Raw genomic sequence first — 18,013 nt, 5'->3', positions numbered from 1 at the left:
AGTGCTATATGTCAATTACACCTCAGTAAAACTGGTGGAAAAACACAGGTGCTTCAAAAATGAACTTTTTGAACATTTCTACATAACATTGCTCAAAACTTGTCCATTAATCTGAAACACAACTTAGTGCACTAAAAGGGTATATTTGGGGGAGCTGTATCTGATGGCTTGAAACTCTTTCAGAGAAAGAAAATAGTATATCTGGTACTTGCCTGTATCTTTCAAATCACAAGTCAAGTTTGGTGTTGGTTAAGATCTAAGATTCAGTGTTAACAATTCAGCATTTTGCCTTAGCCTACTATTACTAATATATTCACTCCCAGAGTGCAAAGGCATTTAAAATCATTCAAAATTTCCCAATCAATGTAAAGAATAAAGGTACAAAGGAGTTTATTTACCTCTACATGTCATATCCCAAATTTTGGACATTGTTTGTTAATAATATTAATATCCTGACACATCGTCTAGTCATTCTCTCTGTGGAAATTTAATTAAAATAAAATGTATACACACATAACAACAAATACTCCACAAAGTAAAGTCAGAATTGTCTTCAAATACTTTACATTAAATCAACTGAATACTCTCCATAGCTCTCAAGCACTCTCAGGAATGTTTAGAACTTGAGTATATCACCAATTTAATGCTTCTGAATTTTTAATCTCAAATTGGCTTTTTGTGAATATTTTAATGAAAATTTATGATTGTCATACTTAGCAACAAAATTGCTACAATGACTACATAGAGGTGTTCTTCCTTTACTTATTCTTTTTGCGACTGAAAAATGGCTGCATTACTCAATTGAAAACTTCCTAAATGCCTTCCCTATCACTGACAATTAAAGCAAATGCAAGGACATATTTCATAAATATGTGTGCTTCCATGGTGGTCCCATCCTCAATTCAAACCCGGCCTACAAAAGTTTTGGGTTTTTTTTTTTAGCCGTGTCGTGCCACATGCAGGATCTTAGTTCCCTGGCCAGGGAATCAAATCTGCTCCCCCTGCAGTGGAAGTGCAGAAACTTAACCACTGGACCGCCAGGGAAGTCCCAACATGATATTACTTTAAAATATATTATCCCAAAGGAAAAACATTACAAAAAATATATGAAGACACTAAAACTATGACAATATAATTATATGTAAATATTTTCTAGATTATAAATAAAAGCTGTACCCTAATTTTTATTCTCAAACCAACAAAAATAGTTACCTAAAAGAAACTCTGGAGCTTGTTCAAATTCCAATTCATCATTATTCAACATAATATTTCTAGGCAGGTCAGCCAAAATCAAGTCAGGAGCAATCTGAGATATTGGAATGGTGAGCCTTGGTTGATCTGGATTCACTAGGAGGTCTCCTGAGAAGTACATAAAACATTTTTTTTTTAAAGACAAACTTTTAAGGTTGTACATAAGTTTGTCCTTTTGATTTACAGAAATAATCACATACTTTCTATGATTTCTAATCACTCTTTTAGGTTTTCTTACCAATCTTATTTTTCTCTAGAAACTCTGAGAAAGTTTTAAAAGTTGAATTAATTACCTATCTACTAGGAATTTTAAATACTCATTCCTAGGTTCACTCACTAGAAAGTAGAATTCAGAACTGCCTTAGACTATTGATACATGACTAGGAAATTATATATTCTTTACTTTTACAACATTCTTGGAGCACTTAGCCTATGGTTAACGTTGCTAAGTTACTTCCATGTATCATCTATTTTAATCCTCATAACAATTCTATGATGTAGTTTTGGTCAGTACTCTTATTTCACAGATGAGGTTATGTTGTTCAATAGCCAGTATTCAAACACTCAGACCAACATTTTTTCTGAATCTAGAGTATAAGATCTTACTGGTTAATAAATATATTTTTCTGAACTGTCACTATAATTGAATGTAGTATCCTCTAACTCATCCCTTATGGATAAGAATAATTTTTACATTTATTTCAAACATCACTTCACAAATATTGAAAGGATCACTTAAAAACATTTGTAAGTTGTGTCAACACATACCTTCTTCTGCTTTCTTCATCAAGTTGTCAAGTAAGATTTTCTGATGTTCTTCACCATCATTAAAACTATATAATGCCCACTTCTTCAACAGAGTTTCTCCTTCACCACAAATATCAATCTCCAGTAACCCTGGAAACCACTCTTCCATGAGAGAGTCAATGTGGTCCACAACTTGGCCCAAAAGAATACAGCCTACATAATCCAAAGAAGACTTCATCAACACCCTAGCTGAACCTTATTCTGTCACAAAACTGGAAAGAACCTTATTCTGTCACAAAACTATAAAGTTTTTTTTAAAAGTTTAGATTTCTTTAGTGGTACAATTCAAAGTTTTTAATTAATTTCCTTACCTTTTCTACAGGAAGGAACTGTAATTTTTAAGAAACTCTCTGGGTGATTATCTAAGACTTCAGATCCTACCAAGCAATAAGCTTCAGGAGACCAATTCAAGTAGATGCCTTGTCGCCAATACATTCTGTTTGGGCGAAGTGCTCGTTCTGAAAGAAGTTTAAATGAACCCACATATAGCCATTAATTATTAGCGGCTCCATAAATTAAAGGGGAAAAAGTCGCTGCACACACCACAAATGACAGTAAGAGAGATATATTTGTTTTGAAGGAAAGTACTGGAATCGTTAATGATATGAGTCCCCATCCATATCTATTAAATATAATATTAAATATTTTATCCTCAATTTTGTAATGAAATAAATAAAATGCCCAGTATACAACCTAAGATAGATTTCAGGTTCATGGTGTTAAGTAGTTTAGTATGTGTAACAGATGAAGAAAGAGAATCATAAATAAGGTCCCATAACTTTTAAAAAGAGGTTGGTGGTCATGCTAAAACCAACACTTTGATGTGATGTAACTTTCTATATGTCGATTAACTGCAAGCAACATAAGGTTTACTTCAGAATACAGTACCACCTCCATAAAGCTGATTTTTAAGCACATAAAAAATTATATTTTCCCTTTGGAGCACTAAGATCTCTCTTTCTTCCAGGAGGAAGAGCTAGCATTATAAACACCCATTTTTATCCTTTTTTGTAAACCCCTCAGGGATTGTGCAGCAGAATAGAGCTATTATAGTCCCTACACAGAATGGTCTGAATGGTCAGGAACTGTTACACTGTTAAATAAAACTCCCTGACTGCAGTGGCGGCCATTCCTAGTTTTCCTTTGCGCGCACGTGCGTGTGGGTGTATGTTTGTGTGTATGTGTAGGTTGGGTGGGTGTGTTTAAACTAATGACGCTTACTAATTTCACCTTTTAAAATTGTTACTTCAGGCTGCCGTGGTGGTGCAGTGGTTGAGAGTCCGCCTGCCAATGCAGGGGACACGGGTTTGAGCCCTGGTCTGGGAAGATCCCACATGCCGCGGAGCAACTGGGCCCGTGAGTCACAACTGCTGAGCCTGCGTGTCTAGAGTCTATGCTCTGCAACAAGAGAGGCCGCGACAGTGAGAGGCCCGCGCACCGCGATGAAGAGTGGCCCCCGCTTGCCGCAACTAGAGAAAGCCCTCGCACAGAAACGAAGACCCAACACAGCCAAAAATAAATAAATAAATAAATTTTAAAAAAATAAATAAATAAAATTGCTACTTCTAGTCTGCTTTGGCTTGCAAAGCGAGATAGTCATAGGCATTGTAAATGTGTCTAAAATAAGTACACATGGACTTTGAGGAATTTTCTGCTTAACAAACGGCATGAACTTATTTGAGTGTATGTCTTTATATTGGCCACTCTGAGGTCTTTTGAGCTTATTTTCTGATTTTCAGCTGCCTTACAAACAAGTAAACTCTGGGAAAATGACATATTAATTTTAATATGCTTTCCTCCTAACTTCTCTAAATATTAATTCTTCATTAAATACATACCTCTTCCTGAAAGCATGTAAGGTGAAATTTCAAGTAATCGATTGATTAATCTTGACCAAAAGCCCATTGGAAAATAAGGCATTTCATACAGTCGAATGATAATTTCAGAGTTCTCACAATGGGGAAGCTCTATTACCGGCCTGTGGTCCGACAAACTAAAGATAAAAGGACACTGTCATTATACAGCTTCATAAAATACCCAATCATGTTGACCAAAGTGCTTTACTACTTGAAATCAATGAATTGAAGATAAATATTCTAAGCAATTGCATTTTTTATAATGTTCTTTTGCTACATGCTCTTCCTACTCAAAATTTAATGGTTAATTAATTCAAATGCATGCTCAGATGTAGATGCATGAAATTTTTTCAATAATCTTATTTATACTATAAATAAATTATTACAGTTCATTATGCATAGACAAGTAAAGGGATTATGTAAAACTTGAAAAAAATTCATGTCCTAGAAAAGAGTGTATATCTATTTTTAGAATTAGTTACCATCCATCAACCAATGCAATTTGCACTTTTCAATGTCATATTACTTTATAACATTTCCCAGGTGCTTATAAAGGAGTAAGAATTTCTACAGTACAGGGCTATAACTTAGGCCTCCATTGTGTTGCCCATATCCTCTGAAAATTCACAGCCATAAATTATTTTAAGACTATGTTGAAAACTCATTATATCCCCAGAATCTGCCTAATATAATAACTCTTCCAGTACCATGTAAGGACACACACACACACACACACACACTTATCTCCACTATTAACCTTTATTAAATAAATTAGGCAGTGCTAAATCAAATAGTAATTATATACATAAAATCAGTCATTTACTTTATCTTTAAATGTCAAATGTAGTGTTTTCATTAAAAGAAAATGTTATACTTCAGTACAAAGTTTGCACAAGAAGAAAAAAATTAGTACATTTATCACAGACCAAAGTTACTTTGACTACTAAAACAATATAATATATGGTGAATTTCCATAGGGTAATTAAATTTTAAGTTTTGGCTTACCTGCTTGGAACCAGCAAATATTCTTCTCCTGTTGGCAAGGCAATCTGGAATTTTTCTAAGAGTTTAAAGTACTGTGACATGTAGTTCTTTGGAAATCTCTTTTTCTTTGAAAGAAATTTTTCCACATCTCTACGTGAAATAATTCCCTTAGGATGTTTTGGACAGCCCTCCACTTTCACTGTCAAAATCTGAAAGATTTAAACTTATACATATCACTAAAATTTATTTTCTGGAAAGTTTTGTATTTAAAACATTTCCTTTGCTCAGTAAAAATGATTAAAACAATTTTAATGTTGTCAAGTACAACACAGGACCTAATTTCTCTAGCTAGCAGCCAGGTAGCCTAGAAGCCCAGTGGGGCATGTACTCCCTACACACACAAAAAAAAATTTATTAAATTAAGGGAGTTAATTCAGATCAGAAATTCTGGAGATCCTCTGAAACCAATGAACCACAAGCCTTCCCCAACTCCAATTAACACATCAATCCAGTACCCCACATCCTTGTTACAGTCTCATCAATGGTATATTCCTAGGGAAATTATCTTCCAGACTGTGTTATCACTACAGGTTTGCAATAGAAATGTTACTTTACATTTATATAATAGGAGATGGTTTCCATCAGCGAGAAGAGAGGTAGCTTAGCACATTTCAGTGATTCTCAAACAAAGTAAGTAACCACTGAATTTCGCTGGACTCCACTCAGTCTGGATCAGTAGGTCTGAGATGAGGCTTGAGAATCTGCTTTTTTAACAAGAAACTCTGATGATTCTAATGTGGAGACCATACTTTGAGCTTTGATCATCATCATAACAATTAAAAATATAAGTTCAGAAGAACTCAGGCTCAAATCCAGGCTCTACTGCCAATTGTGTCACCTTGGGAAAGATATTTAATTTCTTTACCCACAGTTTCCCTCTCTGTAACATAAGATAATAAAAGTGACTGTCTCTTAGATTGCCATGAGAACAAAATAAGATACACATAAAACATGCAAAATACATACAACAATTTTTAGCAAATAGCAAGCCCTCAAATGTTAGCCATTATTATCTACATGTTCCTATTCATTTTACTTGGCCAAATTAATTTTAAAAAGAGATTTGTGCTTAATTTTCTTTAGTAGATCTATAATTTTTAAGGGATACTTAAATAGGAACAAACATTATTTACATTATCATGTAGCTGGGTAAAATACTGGACTGTAAAATCTGTAGGCCCGAGGACTTGTCTCACTCAACCCTATATTTCTATTTTGTACATATACCGTCATTGAATCAATGAATGCATGACTGATTGAACATAATGATATCTAATGCAATGTATAATGGGTCATTAAATAATAAAAACTATAATTTGGGACTTCCTCCATATTGTATAGTTTATAGCCCAAACTGCTCTTACAACTTAGGTAGTGAAGAAAACTGCTGTTGTAGTGTTTTTTAAGTTGCTAAGACCTGTCTGACAAACTCACTCTCTACCCCCAGCCATACTTTATATTTTCTTTGTAGCATTCTGTACCACCTAACATGTTAAGGATTCATGTTTTGGTTATTTCCTCCCATTTGAACATCAACTCCATGAATGCAGGAAACTTGTTTTGTCTACTGCTATAGCCCCAGCACCAGAACAATATCTGGAACATCATTAGGTGCTGAATAAATACTGTTGAATTCGTGAACTGGGGGAAAATAAAGTTTGGAGCATTTTATCCTAGGGTTAGGTTCATAGGCACTGTAGTCAAACTGCTTGGTTTGAAATCGTAACTCTAATTCTCCCTGAATATGTAACTTTGGATAAATTATTTAACCTCTCTGTCCATCAATTTCTTCATCTTCAAGAATGGGCACTAATAAAGTACCCTTTAAAAGAGTTGTTCTGAGAATTAAATGAGATAATCTTTGAAAAGCATATAAGTAACCTCTCATATGTCAGCCATTATTGTATACTTATTCTAATTTATTTTACTTAGACAAACTGATTTTATTTTATTTTATTATTTTTTTCTTTTTGCAGGCAGGAAAACCTTTTATTTTAAACCACAAATAGTCAGCAGGTGGCCACAACTATCCATGTTTCATTAAAATCACATAAAACCTAGGTACAAAAGCACCACTGATTATTGCTCTAGAAAAACTGCATGAAAAAATTCAAATACCCACAGTAAAAACACCACAGTATGCTCAGGACTAAATTTTTAAAGCAAGTGCATGGAACGGTGAATCAATTTTACAGACAGCTTCCAATATTAAATTGGTATTTATTTTACTCAAGGATGATGGGAATTTCCAAAAATCATGACTATGAGAAGGTAAAATGTCCATCCTTATATATTTTTGTATGCCAACTAGTAGAGTCCTAAAAAATTAGCATTTACAAAATACGCGGTAAAAATAGCTTTTAAAAGTTGTCCCAACAGGTACATAAAATCAACTCCGATTTTCATGACAATACATTCTCCCTCGTTTACAGATTCAGTTTTCTGTGCCTTCCTTTCCAGCTTCTTGCTTTTCCTCCTTCTTCCCTTTAGCACCTTTGTTAACCTTTGTTGCCAGTTCTTTCTCAGTAGGGCTAATGTGAGGATCTATGCATAGGATAAGGGCCTTAGCAGATGTTTTTCTTGGTTTAGATTCAGGTTTTGGAGGAGCAGGTTTCGCTGACAACCTGGCAGACCATCTGGTGGGCTCCTGTTTAGTTACTTTGGATCCATCCTTGCCCTCTGGATTCTCTGGAGACTTTCTCTTCGGCATAATGACTACGTTGGTGCAGCTAAAAAGTAAAGCAACGGGCTGGAACTGCTGGCACCGCCGCTGGATGCTGCCCCTGCCGCAGCTGTTCACGTGCAGGGCTCGGCGTAGCCCGGCCTCCGACAAACTGATTTTAAAATAGAAGTTTGTGCTTGATTTTTCTAGTAGATCTATGCTGCACTACCACTATTTGTAGCAGATAGTTTCCAACGATGGACACATTAATTTTTTCTCTCCCTACATATGTGGGCTGCTTAATCCTTCAAGATATAGAATCCACCCATTTCCCTGAACAAGACTTGTGGTTGCTCTGCTCACTAGAATGTGGCAGAGCTGACATTTTACCAGTTCTAGGCCTGGCCTTTAAGAGGTCTAGGCATATATGAGAGACCACATGGAGGAGCACCAACACACTAAAAATGTGAGTGTAGCCTTCTTGGACTCTCCAGCCCAGCTCAATGAGGAAGCCAAGCGAACGACCCCTGCCAATGCCATGCGGAGCAGAACCGTTTGGCTGAACCCAGCCAACCCACAGAATAGTGAGAAACAATAAGCTGTTGATGTTTTACTCCAAGTTTACTTGTGTACGCTAGGTTTTGGGGTATTTTGTTATACAGCAATAAAAAACTGAAACCTTATCTTGATTTTATCACCGTTAAAAGACCTCTTATTATTCCTTCAGGCTGGTAACTTCTAAGGCTAACTTATGCCCTTGTGCAAAGAAAGAAAATTTTCCAAATTTCTCACACAACTTTTTATCAAGATTAAATGGCCATGCAAGTTTTATAATACTCTACCAATAAGTCCCTTTCATATCTCTTTTATCATATAGTTTAATGAGTTTTGCAAATTTCTCTGTGTGTTGATGGAAACTTCTTTAATAAGTTTAGTTACCTAACAGCTCTGGGCACAAAGAGGGTGGTTGGGCTCATTAGAGCTTCTGCACCATGAAATTATTTCTTCCCTTGCCTTGATGACTCATGGAGGTGAATAACCCTATTTATTTTTGCTGGTTTGGTGTCAGGCAGGTCATTCTGTCTTCACTTGATTACTTATGGCTTTCATTCTCTTTAAACCTTAATAAAAATGACATATTTCAGTATATCGCATAAATAAAAATGATGGCATTTATCTTTTACATTAAGAAATTTTACTGACCCTTTAGATCTATCTTTCAAAATAACTTGAGCTGTTCAAACTCTTGACTTAATTTTCAATTAAATTAACATGTTTATAGTATAACTATGTTAATGAGAACTTTCATGGAGTTTCAACTTAATTACTCCATAGTATCTTCAGGGATTTTATTGCATCATGACGGAAATTTGCTTCTGTTAAAATATAGTGATTCTGATGGAAACCACCTTGTTATTCTATTGAATAAGATGTACCCACTCTAATATTATCCACATGTGTGCAACTTTAAATAGTCCTAATTCACATGGAAACACATCACTTTTTGGTGCAACTTTAGCCTTTTCTTGACTATACAGAGTTCAGTTATTTTCTGATAGAGTGTGCCACCTAACAACAAATCTTCAGGGTATAATTAAAACTCCCTTTTCTACACAGAGTGCATATACCTACACATATTGTTTTATTTAGCTCCATACCTGGCACACTTTCCAAAACTACATGAATACATCTTTACAGTTTTGAAGATTTTTTTTTCATTTCCTGAAATAATAAGTCTTTAATTACCAAATAGGTCAAATATAAACTTTTGCTAAAATTTACTATTCACTTATACTGAACTAGGGAGGCAATGTTGAAGATAATATTGTTATTATCCTTATTTTACAAGTGAAGAAACAAAAGCTTAAAACATTAAGAAATGTCAAAGTTAGTAAGGATTTAGGAGAGATCTGAACGCAGGTCATGCTGACTCTAGAGCTTGTGCTCTTCACCACTATACCTTCCTGGCTCCATTCTCATTAGGTAGATGAGTAAAATCACACTTTCCATGGCATATGTGCAGAAGGATGAAAATCTACTTTAAAAATATCTACCAGAATAGTAATAACTGTCCCATTACAATTAATTGCCAATTGCAATGTTTCAATACATTCTCAAGTTCTGTGGTATAGGATTTAGCCACAGAGTTCCCTCTTTAAAATATCTTTAGCCACAGAGTTCCCTCTTTAAAATATCTTTCTTATTCTTCCTTAGATGAAATTTAGGGACTATTATTCAAGATTACCTGAGGGAATTTAATTACCATTATAGTTGATTAGAAGAGAGATTTCTAACATTAAAAAAATACAATCATTTTAGTGACTCAAAAAATTATACTCATAAACAAAATAACCACCAGTGAGTGCACATGCTGGAGACGCCCTCCCCAGGCTCACTTCAATTCATGATTCATCCAGATGCAGTTCTCACCCAGGGTGATTTTTTGCATCCTAAAATATTTGGCAATGTCTGGGCACATTTTTGCTTGTCATACTGGGAAGGTACTACTGGCATCTAGAGGGTAGAGGCCAAAGATGCTGCTATCATCCTACAATGTACAACAAAGAATTATCTGGCCCAAAATGTCAATAGTGCTGACACTGAGGAACCCTGAGCTAGTGTGTTCTGTTTGAATGGTTTTCTGTGGCAAATCTATAGAGGTGGATTATGATAGCTAATTAATATAAACTCGTTGGTAACTGTTACTGGGAGAAGAAATAATTTTCCATATGAAATATAAATAGAGAAAAGACAGCCATAACCACCACTATTCAAAATTTTTTAAATTGTAAGCATTTAGAACTTACATTCCACTGAAGAGTCAAAATTTTCCTCCATGTTGTCTAGACTGAGGTTTCAGAGGCTCATCAACCCAATTTTCGTATATGTACTTATCCCAAAGATTTTCACAAAGCTTTCATTCAATTGATTATATCAATAACCAAACCAAAGCTATCATCAGGATCTAGAAAAGTACTACGGAACAGAGCAGTACAAACACCTGTCTGTGACTTGAAAACAAAGACATTAAAGTAAATTCTAAGATGCTTCTCTTCTTCCATGAAGTTCTTCTTTATACAGTCTTCCACACAAATTGTTCTACAGTTTTCTATATTCACAGTAGTTTCTACCTTAATTGAACACAAACTCTATAAAACTCAATGCTCTAGGTGTCATTTGTAGTTTTCTTCAATCATTACTCCCATGCCACAAAAATATAATATACCAACCTGGGCCATGACTTTACAAAGCCACTTGGGTTCCACAAAATATAAGTCACTTAACTGCAGGGCTGGGTCTTGAAAATGAAGGAGGACCCCTGGAGTAAAAATCAAGAGTGAAACATGGAATTTAGAATATGCAAATATCAAGGGGCTTTAGAGAGAATCTAGTCCAACCTCCTCATTTTACAGATGAGTAAACTTCAGCATCATTAGTGGCAGAGCTGAGACCCGAACCCAGGCATCCCAGTTCCCAAGCTCTAAAATCCAAATATTATTTTAAAAAGTTACCTTTTGAACTATATAAAATGATCATATTTAAGCATATTTAAGACAAAGCCATACAGTGCAGAGCATGTATTGAGAAATAGAAATTCATAAATATTTTTGGCTTTCTAATTACACACTACAAAGACACATCTTATTTTCGAATACAGGTAAGAAACACAAAATATCAAAGGGAGCTACTGGTTTAAGAACGATGAGGAAATGAATTGATCAGATTCAATCCACATGAAGATTATTTTTCATACAACAGAATCTGGGGATCAAAAGCAACTTCCCAACCACTTATCCGAGCACTACAAGTCAACTCACACATTTCTAGCAAGGTTATATTGATCAAGTACACAATTAGCACCAAAGTCTGTTCAAGAGTTTTCATCTGTGAGGTCATGCTGACAACATGTTACGCAACAGAGCAAGATCTGCCACTCGGTAGCTGCATCATCTCAGGCAACCGCTGATTCTCCAAGTGCCAAGTTAAACCATCCCAATAATAATTCTTCTTTACAGTGTACAAATAGCCTCCACATAGGGTCTCACAGCTCCTGAATACTACAGTCAAGTTCTACAACCCACGTTTTAACTCCTGCTCAGAGACCTTTTCCACTACTGCCCTTAGATAATTTCTAAATTTTTCTCTTATGACATAATACATGATTTAACATCAATGCTCATGATGATCTTTCAAAAAGAAAAAAATCAGTTACCTATTAAAGAATTTTGTCAATATTCTGTTAAATTTTAAATGTAACTTCTATACAAGGTTCAGGTGCATTTTCACAAATTACTACAGCAGAGCTTTCAAAAAATATGCAATAAACAAACCTGATTCATTTAGGAAGTGAACTGCATGAGGAAGCTCATTTTCATCTAACTGCAGCTGATGTTCTTTCACAAGTTGTAATAATCGTTTCTGGTCAATTACAGGAAATTCAACTGGCACATTTTTACGCTCTGATAAAATGATTTTCTCAAGTTCTACATAGCAGTCTGGAATCAGCTGCCCAACAACAGGCTGATCTCGGATCTATGAAATTACAAATGACAAGCTGTGAAAATCCATTTTATTCATCGATTTGTCAGGTGGGTGATAAATTCTATGCTAATCATTCAGAACTGTATTTTTTAATAAAATCAAAATGTAATGTAAAACCAATTAAATTGTGAGGAATAAATAAGATGATCTTAAAATAAGAAAAATATGAACACAGAAGCCAATATGGAAAGAACTATCAAATAATATTACATGGAAATATTTATCTAGCTATTCAGAAAATCCATGGCAAAATCCAAGATAAATCATTGACCGTAAATAAAGGACTTTCTGTTTTCTAAGACATTAAACTTACATGCAATAGATATGCTAGCATAAGAAGTCAGCAAGTATTGTAAGAGCGTTTGAACCTTATTTATTAGATGAAAATGTGATCCACAACCCAAGGTAAAACTAAATTTTGTTCTTGTTATTTGCAAAATGTTGTATTAGTGGAATGTACATATAAACAGTGAAATCTGGAAACAGACATAAAATTTCCTCACCCAAGCTATGCTTTTTCATGGAAACTTGAACTTGGAAAAATAAGAAATCATCTAAACCCCAATGATTCTGATATGAGAGGATGATTTGGGGTCTGTTACACTTAGAATCTAACAACTGTCTACTAATCAAGAGATACATAAAATAAAAATTTAAAAGAATGACCTTAAAGTGATAGTTTCTATAATTAAAATCTTTTCCAAACTTTTCTTAAAAATCTAATTTTAAATAGAAATGCAACTCTAACAATAGTAACTAAAATGCCTTTGAGAACCACCAGGTGGCACACTCTCCCCATTTCTCAACTCATGAATATATTCTTGTATATTCTTTTTACCTGACAATAACCAACATAATTTCTACTTGAATTCTTCAACTTATTACAAATAGAAATTGGGTTTTATTACACACACACACACACACACACACACATGCACACACACTTTAACTTGCTCTTTTTCTACTTTTAACTAGAATCTTAAGGAACTTGATTTACAGCAGCTGTAACCATTACTTTCATATTTACCTCCAAACATTCAAGATTGTTTCAAAGTACGCTTTGAACCAGAAAATTAAATATAATTTCACTAACCTGCACTTTTCATATTCCCTCTGTTCATCATTTATAAATTAAGATAAAACAGAACTTCAGATTGAAATTTATGTTTTAACCCAATAAGGGAAACCTACATATAAAAGTAAACAAGAGTTCTCACAGAAAGCAATCAAGTAACAAAAGGATGAACTTTACAGGGCTGGATTACAGGGCCAGCAAAGGATCCCACTCGGCTAAGGGGCTGGACAAGATTGAGAGGGATACTGTTGGCACTGAATTCTGTTTTGTCCTACTTGTTTTAAGCTTTATTATCAGGTCACCAACAGCCAAAACAAAAGCTCTTATTCTAAAGTCTGCACAGACACATGTTAATAAGGGTGAGACAGGCAAAGAATAGAAAAGAGCCAGGATAAAAGGAAAAGATGAAAAACAAATGAAAGGGCAAACAAAAAAAAGATTTCTAGTAGATTAAAAGCTGTTGTCTGAATACAGGTTGAAGCACCTCAGGGAGGAAAGAATATTGAAGTTCTGGCAGGTTTATTGTTTTGGGGGTCATCTGAATCACTATTCTGCAAAGCAATCAAACAGATTTTCAAACCAATATGCCAGAATGATGTATCCATTAGCAATAGATACCTTTCTTCAAATAATACTGCCATTTCTCAAAGCATTTATTTTACTTCCTTATCTGGCATTGCCTTCAGAGTTCATGTACAAGTGCAGAAAGAAAATTGGTCTCATTGATGGATAGCGATAAATTGTTGTTAGCCTAGAGCAATACCAGTCCATCTTGATGAACCACCTTCTCCACAGGCTTTGCTTCAACTACATTCAGCCTTTCTCAAAACAAACTCATCCTCCAAGAAGTCTTTTTTAAAATATGATAAATGTTCTGACATCAATGATAAAAAGAGAAGCCATTAAAATATTATAAATAACAACAAAGTTCTGTAAGCACAGGTATAGTCTCAAAAGAAAACTCCCTGTGTAAAGAGAATATTTAATTGAATATATTAATTTTGTATATTTGCTTCTTAAAAGTCATATTACTCTTTAGTCATATGTCCCACAAAAAAAGTAAGAAAATCTACAAATAAATGATATTTCATTCTTCTTATATAAAATGTCACTGATCCACCATTTGTAAAAGCTTTTAGTGACTGGGATAAATGTGCTGAAAGATACAAATGTGCAAATTCTCTCCCTGGGCACCACAAAGACCAGCACGTTTATAAATGGCTCATTAGGTTTTGGATAGGAGCATAATCTGTGGAAATGGAAAAGAACTAAGCTAACTAGGCAACACGTTATAACCAAGGTGACCATATAATTTATCGTCCAAACTGGAATGCTTCTGAGAATATAGTGGGACACAATTAATAATTATGCTGGGACTGTCCAGGCAAAACAGGACCCTTGTTATAAGCCATGGCCTTGATCATTAGTGCTAATGAGCTAAACCAACAGAGACTAACAGTGAAATCCACCATTGTGTTGTTATATTGAACTATTCAGGGTGTTTTTCAGTACAGTTCATACCATGCTGTCTGTAGAACCCAGGTAAAATTTCTTTCTCTTGCAAGTATTAAAAACAAGTGTTCTCACTGTTAACCAATCTATTTGTGCTTTATGAACTCTATGAATTACATTTGTCTTACCAGAAGAAAACTTTGGAATCAAAAACATAATTCTTAAAATGAAAAAACCCAGTTTGTATGAACTAGAAAATTGCTTAGACATTGATGAAAACCAAATTAGTGACCCTGATGATCAGATGAAAGAAACTTCTCCCAATATTGAGAAAAAAATATTTGGAAGGAGATCACAGTGACAAGAGACATGAAGGACAACAAAGTAAATCAAGGCGAGATAAAATAAGAACTCCAAAAGAAAGGAGCAGATGGAAAATATAAGAAAGGTAACCCAAGACCCCAACATTCATCTTATCCTTTTTGATTGAATCACCACTACAGGAAGTTGGGAGAGAAAGGGCATCAGAAACATGTCCCCAGATTCTCTCAGGAATATTCTCTCAGCCTCTCAGATATCCTCTTAGTTTCTCTCAGTATCCTCAAATTATTTTTATTCCCACTTCTATGAGTTTGAAATAAAGTATAGCATAAATAATTTTAAAATTGAAAGTACTTTAATAACGCTAACAGCTCTGAAAAAACCCCACAATTTTAAGATAGCTGTTCTCTTCTCGAGACTTTTGACATTTCTTAGCAGTTGCACAACATGAGAATTAATAAATTGTATTTATCTACTACCTAAAGTCGGCAATGAACCATGTTACCCTTGAAATTGAGGCTCTCATTTATGATATTTTCCGAAGTTTTGCCAAAGCATCGGATTCCTCAGTGGCATTTACAAAGTGGTAATCCCGTATTGCAGGAACCCTCGTTTGTTCAAGAGTTCCTTGGTGATTTTACTGATACAGGCTTTGCGCTGCTTCTCATCAGAAACATCCAAATGTGTGCCAACAAGAATCACAGGGGAAGAAGAAGCACGAGCCTACAGGGAAAGATACAAAATACTTTTGTGTTTGTTTTAAAATCAAGAGTGCTTACATTTCCACTGACATTCACTTTCTATGAAACTCACTTGAGTGGAAATGAGAAATCAAGACTTCTAAGAAGAAAATAACAACTGCCTTTCCTTCCTTAAACCTAAGAAAAACTTCCCTTAGAAAATTTTTAAAAGTCAATTTTATGCCCCTTCTTATCCAATTATTACCACTTTCTTTCAGGTGGCCGACGTAACAGTAATAGTATATTTTTCTTTTCATTTCCGTGCCTTAAAATGGGTTATTCTCTAAGTGTGCTTTGGTCTTCTAAATAAAATAGTATTTAATAACCCCCAAATTATATCAGAGTAATACAATTTGTTTTATATTTTCTCTTCCTTATCTGTAAATTCAATCTCTTAATTCATATTAAAGTCATTTAGTGTGGAGTCTACAATGAAAAAAAAAGTCACTAAAGCAAATATTACTGCGACTATAGTATTTTTTCACTTTGGCTAGCTATAATAAAGTCAAAAAAAGGAAGTTAAAAAAATTACCAAAATGACAAAACAAGCTTGATGGAGCCAACAATTTCCTGACAAATCTTTTTAAGGGCTTGCCTCCAGAAGAGCCCACTGGAGCATCATTCAAAGACCATTCACTCTTTCTTTGGTCTCAATTCTAAAAAGTCATATATATTTAAAACCATATATACATAAAGTAATAGCTGACAATATGACAGCAAGGGACAAATAGGAAAAATTGCAAAATTCCAAATATACTATTAATCTGGGACCATTTAAAACTGTAAGATCTGAAGGACTTCACACTAAATTGCCTCTGAGGACAGAGTTGGTGATGCACAGATTGCTTTTTTTCACTATGGTTTATTTTAAATTAGGGAAGTTCATATTACCCTTAAGAAATAATATCAGGGAATTCCCTGGTCGCCTAGTGGTTAGGATTCAGGCTTTCACTGACGTGGCCCAGGTTCAATCCCTGGTCGGGGAACTGAGATCCTGCCAGCTACGTGGCACAGCCAAAAAAAACAGAAATAATATCAAAAATAGTTTAACTTATAAAATCTCAATCTTTATAGCTTAAAAGGGTTTCCAGTTTCTATAAGTCTCACTAATATAGAAAACACTATTTTCATGTCACAACTTAATTACTCTTAAAATTTCCCAACTCAAAATTTTAGTGCTCCTTTCTTTTAAAAAATTATTTGAAGAGACTATTTGAAGCACCTTTTTGCCCAAAATAAATTACCTTACATACCAAAAAAACCCCAAGAATTATTTTCTATTTTCAAATGATTAGAACAGATCACCTTTATATTGAAGAGCCAAGGTTTCATGGCATCAACTTCAGCTTGCCCTTTGCTAAGGTCATAGACAGCAAGATACAGGGCTCGTTGGGTCATAAAGTGTGGGTGAGTGCTGTAGAATTCCTCACAACCTAAATAAAGATTAGAGAATTTTTTAGCCTTCCAGAAAATAGGCAAGAATTCTTCATCTTCTTCAAAAATAAAATTAAGTGATACTATCCACTATTTATCACACAAAGAAAGAGAAAAACAATAAAAAGATGATGGTTACATGACTACACTGGCTTTTTACTAGGGACTGACAACTCTTCACATGTGTCAGCTACTTAGCTTCAGCTGGCACGTACTGGTTCCTAACATTTCCTTCCATGGCTTCTCCATTCTGGTGGCAAGGGTAGAATTAGGAGAAATAAATGGCTTTGGAATAATTCCATAGGATCCACCAGGCCTCTCTGCAGTATTGGAACAGAAAATTCAGTTTTTAAATCCCTGTTTTAAAAAGGTGTGTGAATAAAAAATTCTAGCAAAATAAATACCTGCAAAATCCCACACATTTAGAATGAGGTCTTTCTTCCCTTTGCCTCTCATTTGGATGGGCCAGTCTTTCACGTCTATGCCAACTGTGGCACCTTGCATCCCAAGATCTGATTTCTTGATTTTCATTAATTGCTGCAATAAGGTGGTTTTACCACTCCCGGTATTTCCCACAATCATAAGTTTCATTCGGTTATAGGGCACAGCCTTTTTTAACCGCTGTTGAAGAAACCTGGTATTTGAAAAACAAAAATAAAATAAACTGCTTAGCAGTGTACTTATGATATAGGTGAATTCTTATGCACTGAATTCTTTTAAATATCAAACTGTTCTAAAATACAGTATGCAAAAGAGTGCATAGCTCACATAACTAATAATGCATGTCTTTCAATGCACTATTAATGCATATATTTTGTTAGTGATGTTG

General features: G+C 34.7%; 2 protein-coding genes across 2 annotated transcripts in view; both read right to left on the bottom strand.

Moving 5' to 3' along the window:
* The window catches only part of LRRK2 (leucine rich repeat kinase 2), a 142,768-nt gene that overhangs the window by 33,025 nt on the left and 91,730 nt on the right, over positions 1–18,013 (bottom strand). The window contains 12 exon segments of the mRNA XM_036865466.1: positions 1,213–1,359; positions 2,020–2,211; positions 2,370–2,516; positions 3,897–4,051; positions 4,920–5,107; positions 10,851–10,939; positions 11,952–12,153; positions 15,508–15,545; positions 15,548–15,616; positions 15,619–15,733; positions 17,056–17,183; positions 17,589–17,818. Coding sequence (XP_036721361.1) covers positions 1,213–1,359; positions 2,020–2,211; positions 2,370–2,516; positions 3,897–4,051; positions 4,920–5,107; positions 10,851–10,939; positions 11,952–12,153; positions 15,508–15,545; positions 15,548–15,616; positions 15,619–15,733; positions 17,056–17,183; positions 17,589–17,818 — 1,700 coding nt within the window.
* Positions 6,926–8,886, bottom strand: LOC118901819 (high mobility group nucleosome-binding domain-containing protein 3-like). The gene is made up of 2 exons (XM_036865465.1): positions 7,522–8,886; positions 6,926–7,479 (listed from the first exon to the last, which is right to left on the bottom strand). The coding sequence occupies exons 1-2, from the start codon at positions 7,666–7,668 to the stop codon at positions 7,393–7,395; spliced, it is 234 nt and encodes a 77-aa protein (XP_036721360.1). The 5' UTR covers positions 7,669–8,886; the 3' UTR covers positions 6,926–7,392.

Source organism: Balaenoptera musculus, chromosome 10 (genome assembly GCF_009873245.2).
Source record: "Balaenoptera musculus isolate JJ_BM4_2016_0621 chromosome 10, mBalMus1.pri.v3, whole genome shotgun sequence".
NCBI classification, from domain to species: domain Eukaryota; kingdom Metazoa; phylum Chordata; class Mammalia; order Artiodactyla; family Balaenopteridae; genus Balaenoptera; species Balaenoptera musculus.
The sequence above is the reverse complement of the archived record's forward strand: the minus strand, read 5'-3'. Positions and strand labels throughout refer to the sequence as shown.

Bases quoted from the DNA above. Each gene is read 5' to 3' on its own strand.
- LOC118901819 (XM_036865465.1), bottom strand. From the start codon at position 7,668: ATGCCGAAGAGAAAGTCTCCAGAGAATCCAGAGGGCAAGGATGGATCC. The intron at 7,480-7,521 runs GCCCTTATCCTA...AGCCCTACTGAG, and splicing joins CAAGAAAAACATCTGCTAAG to AAAGAACTGGCAACAAAGGT.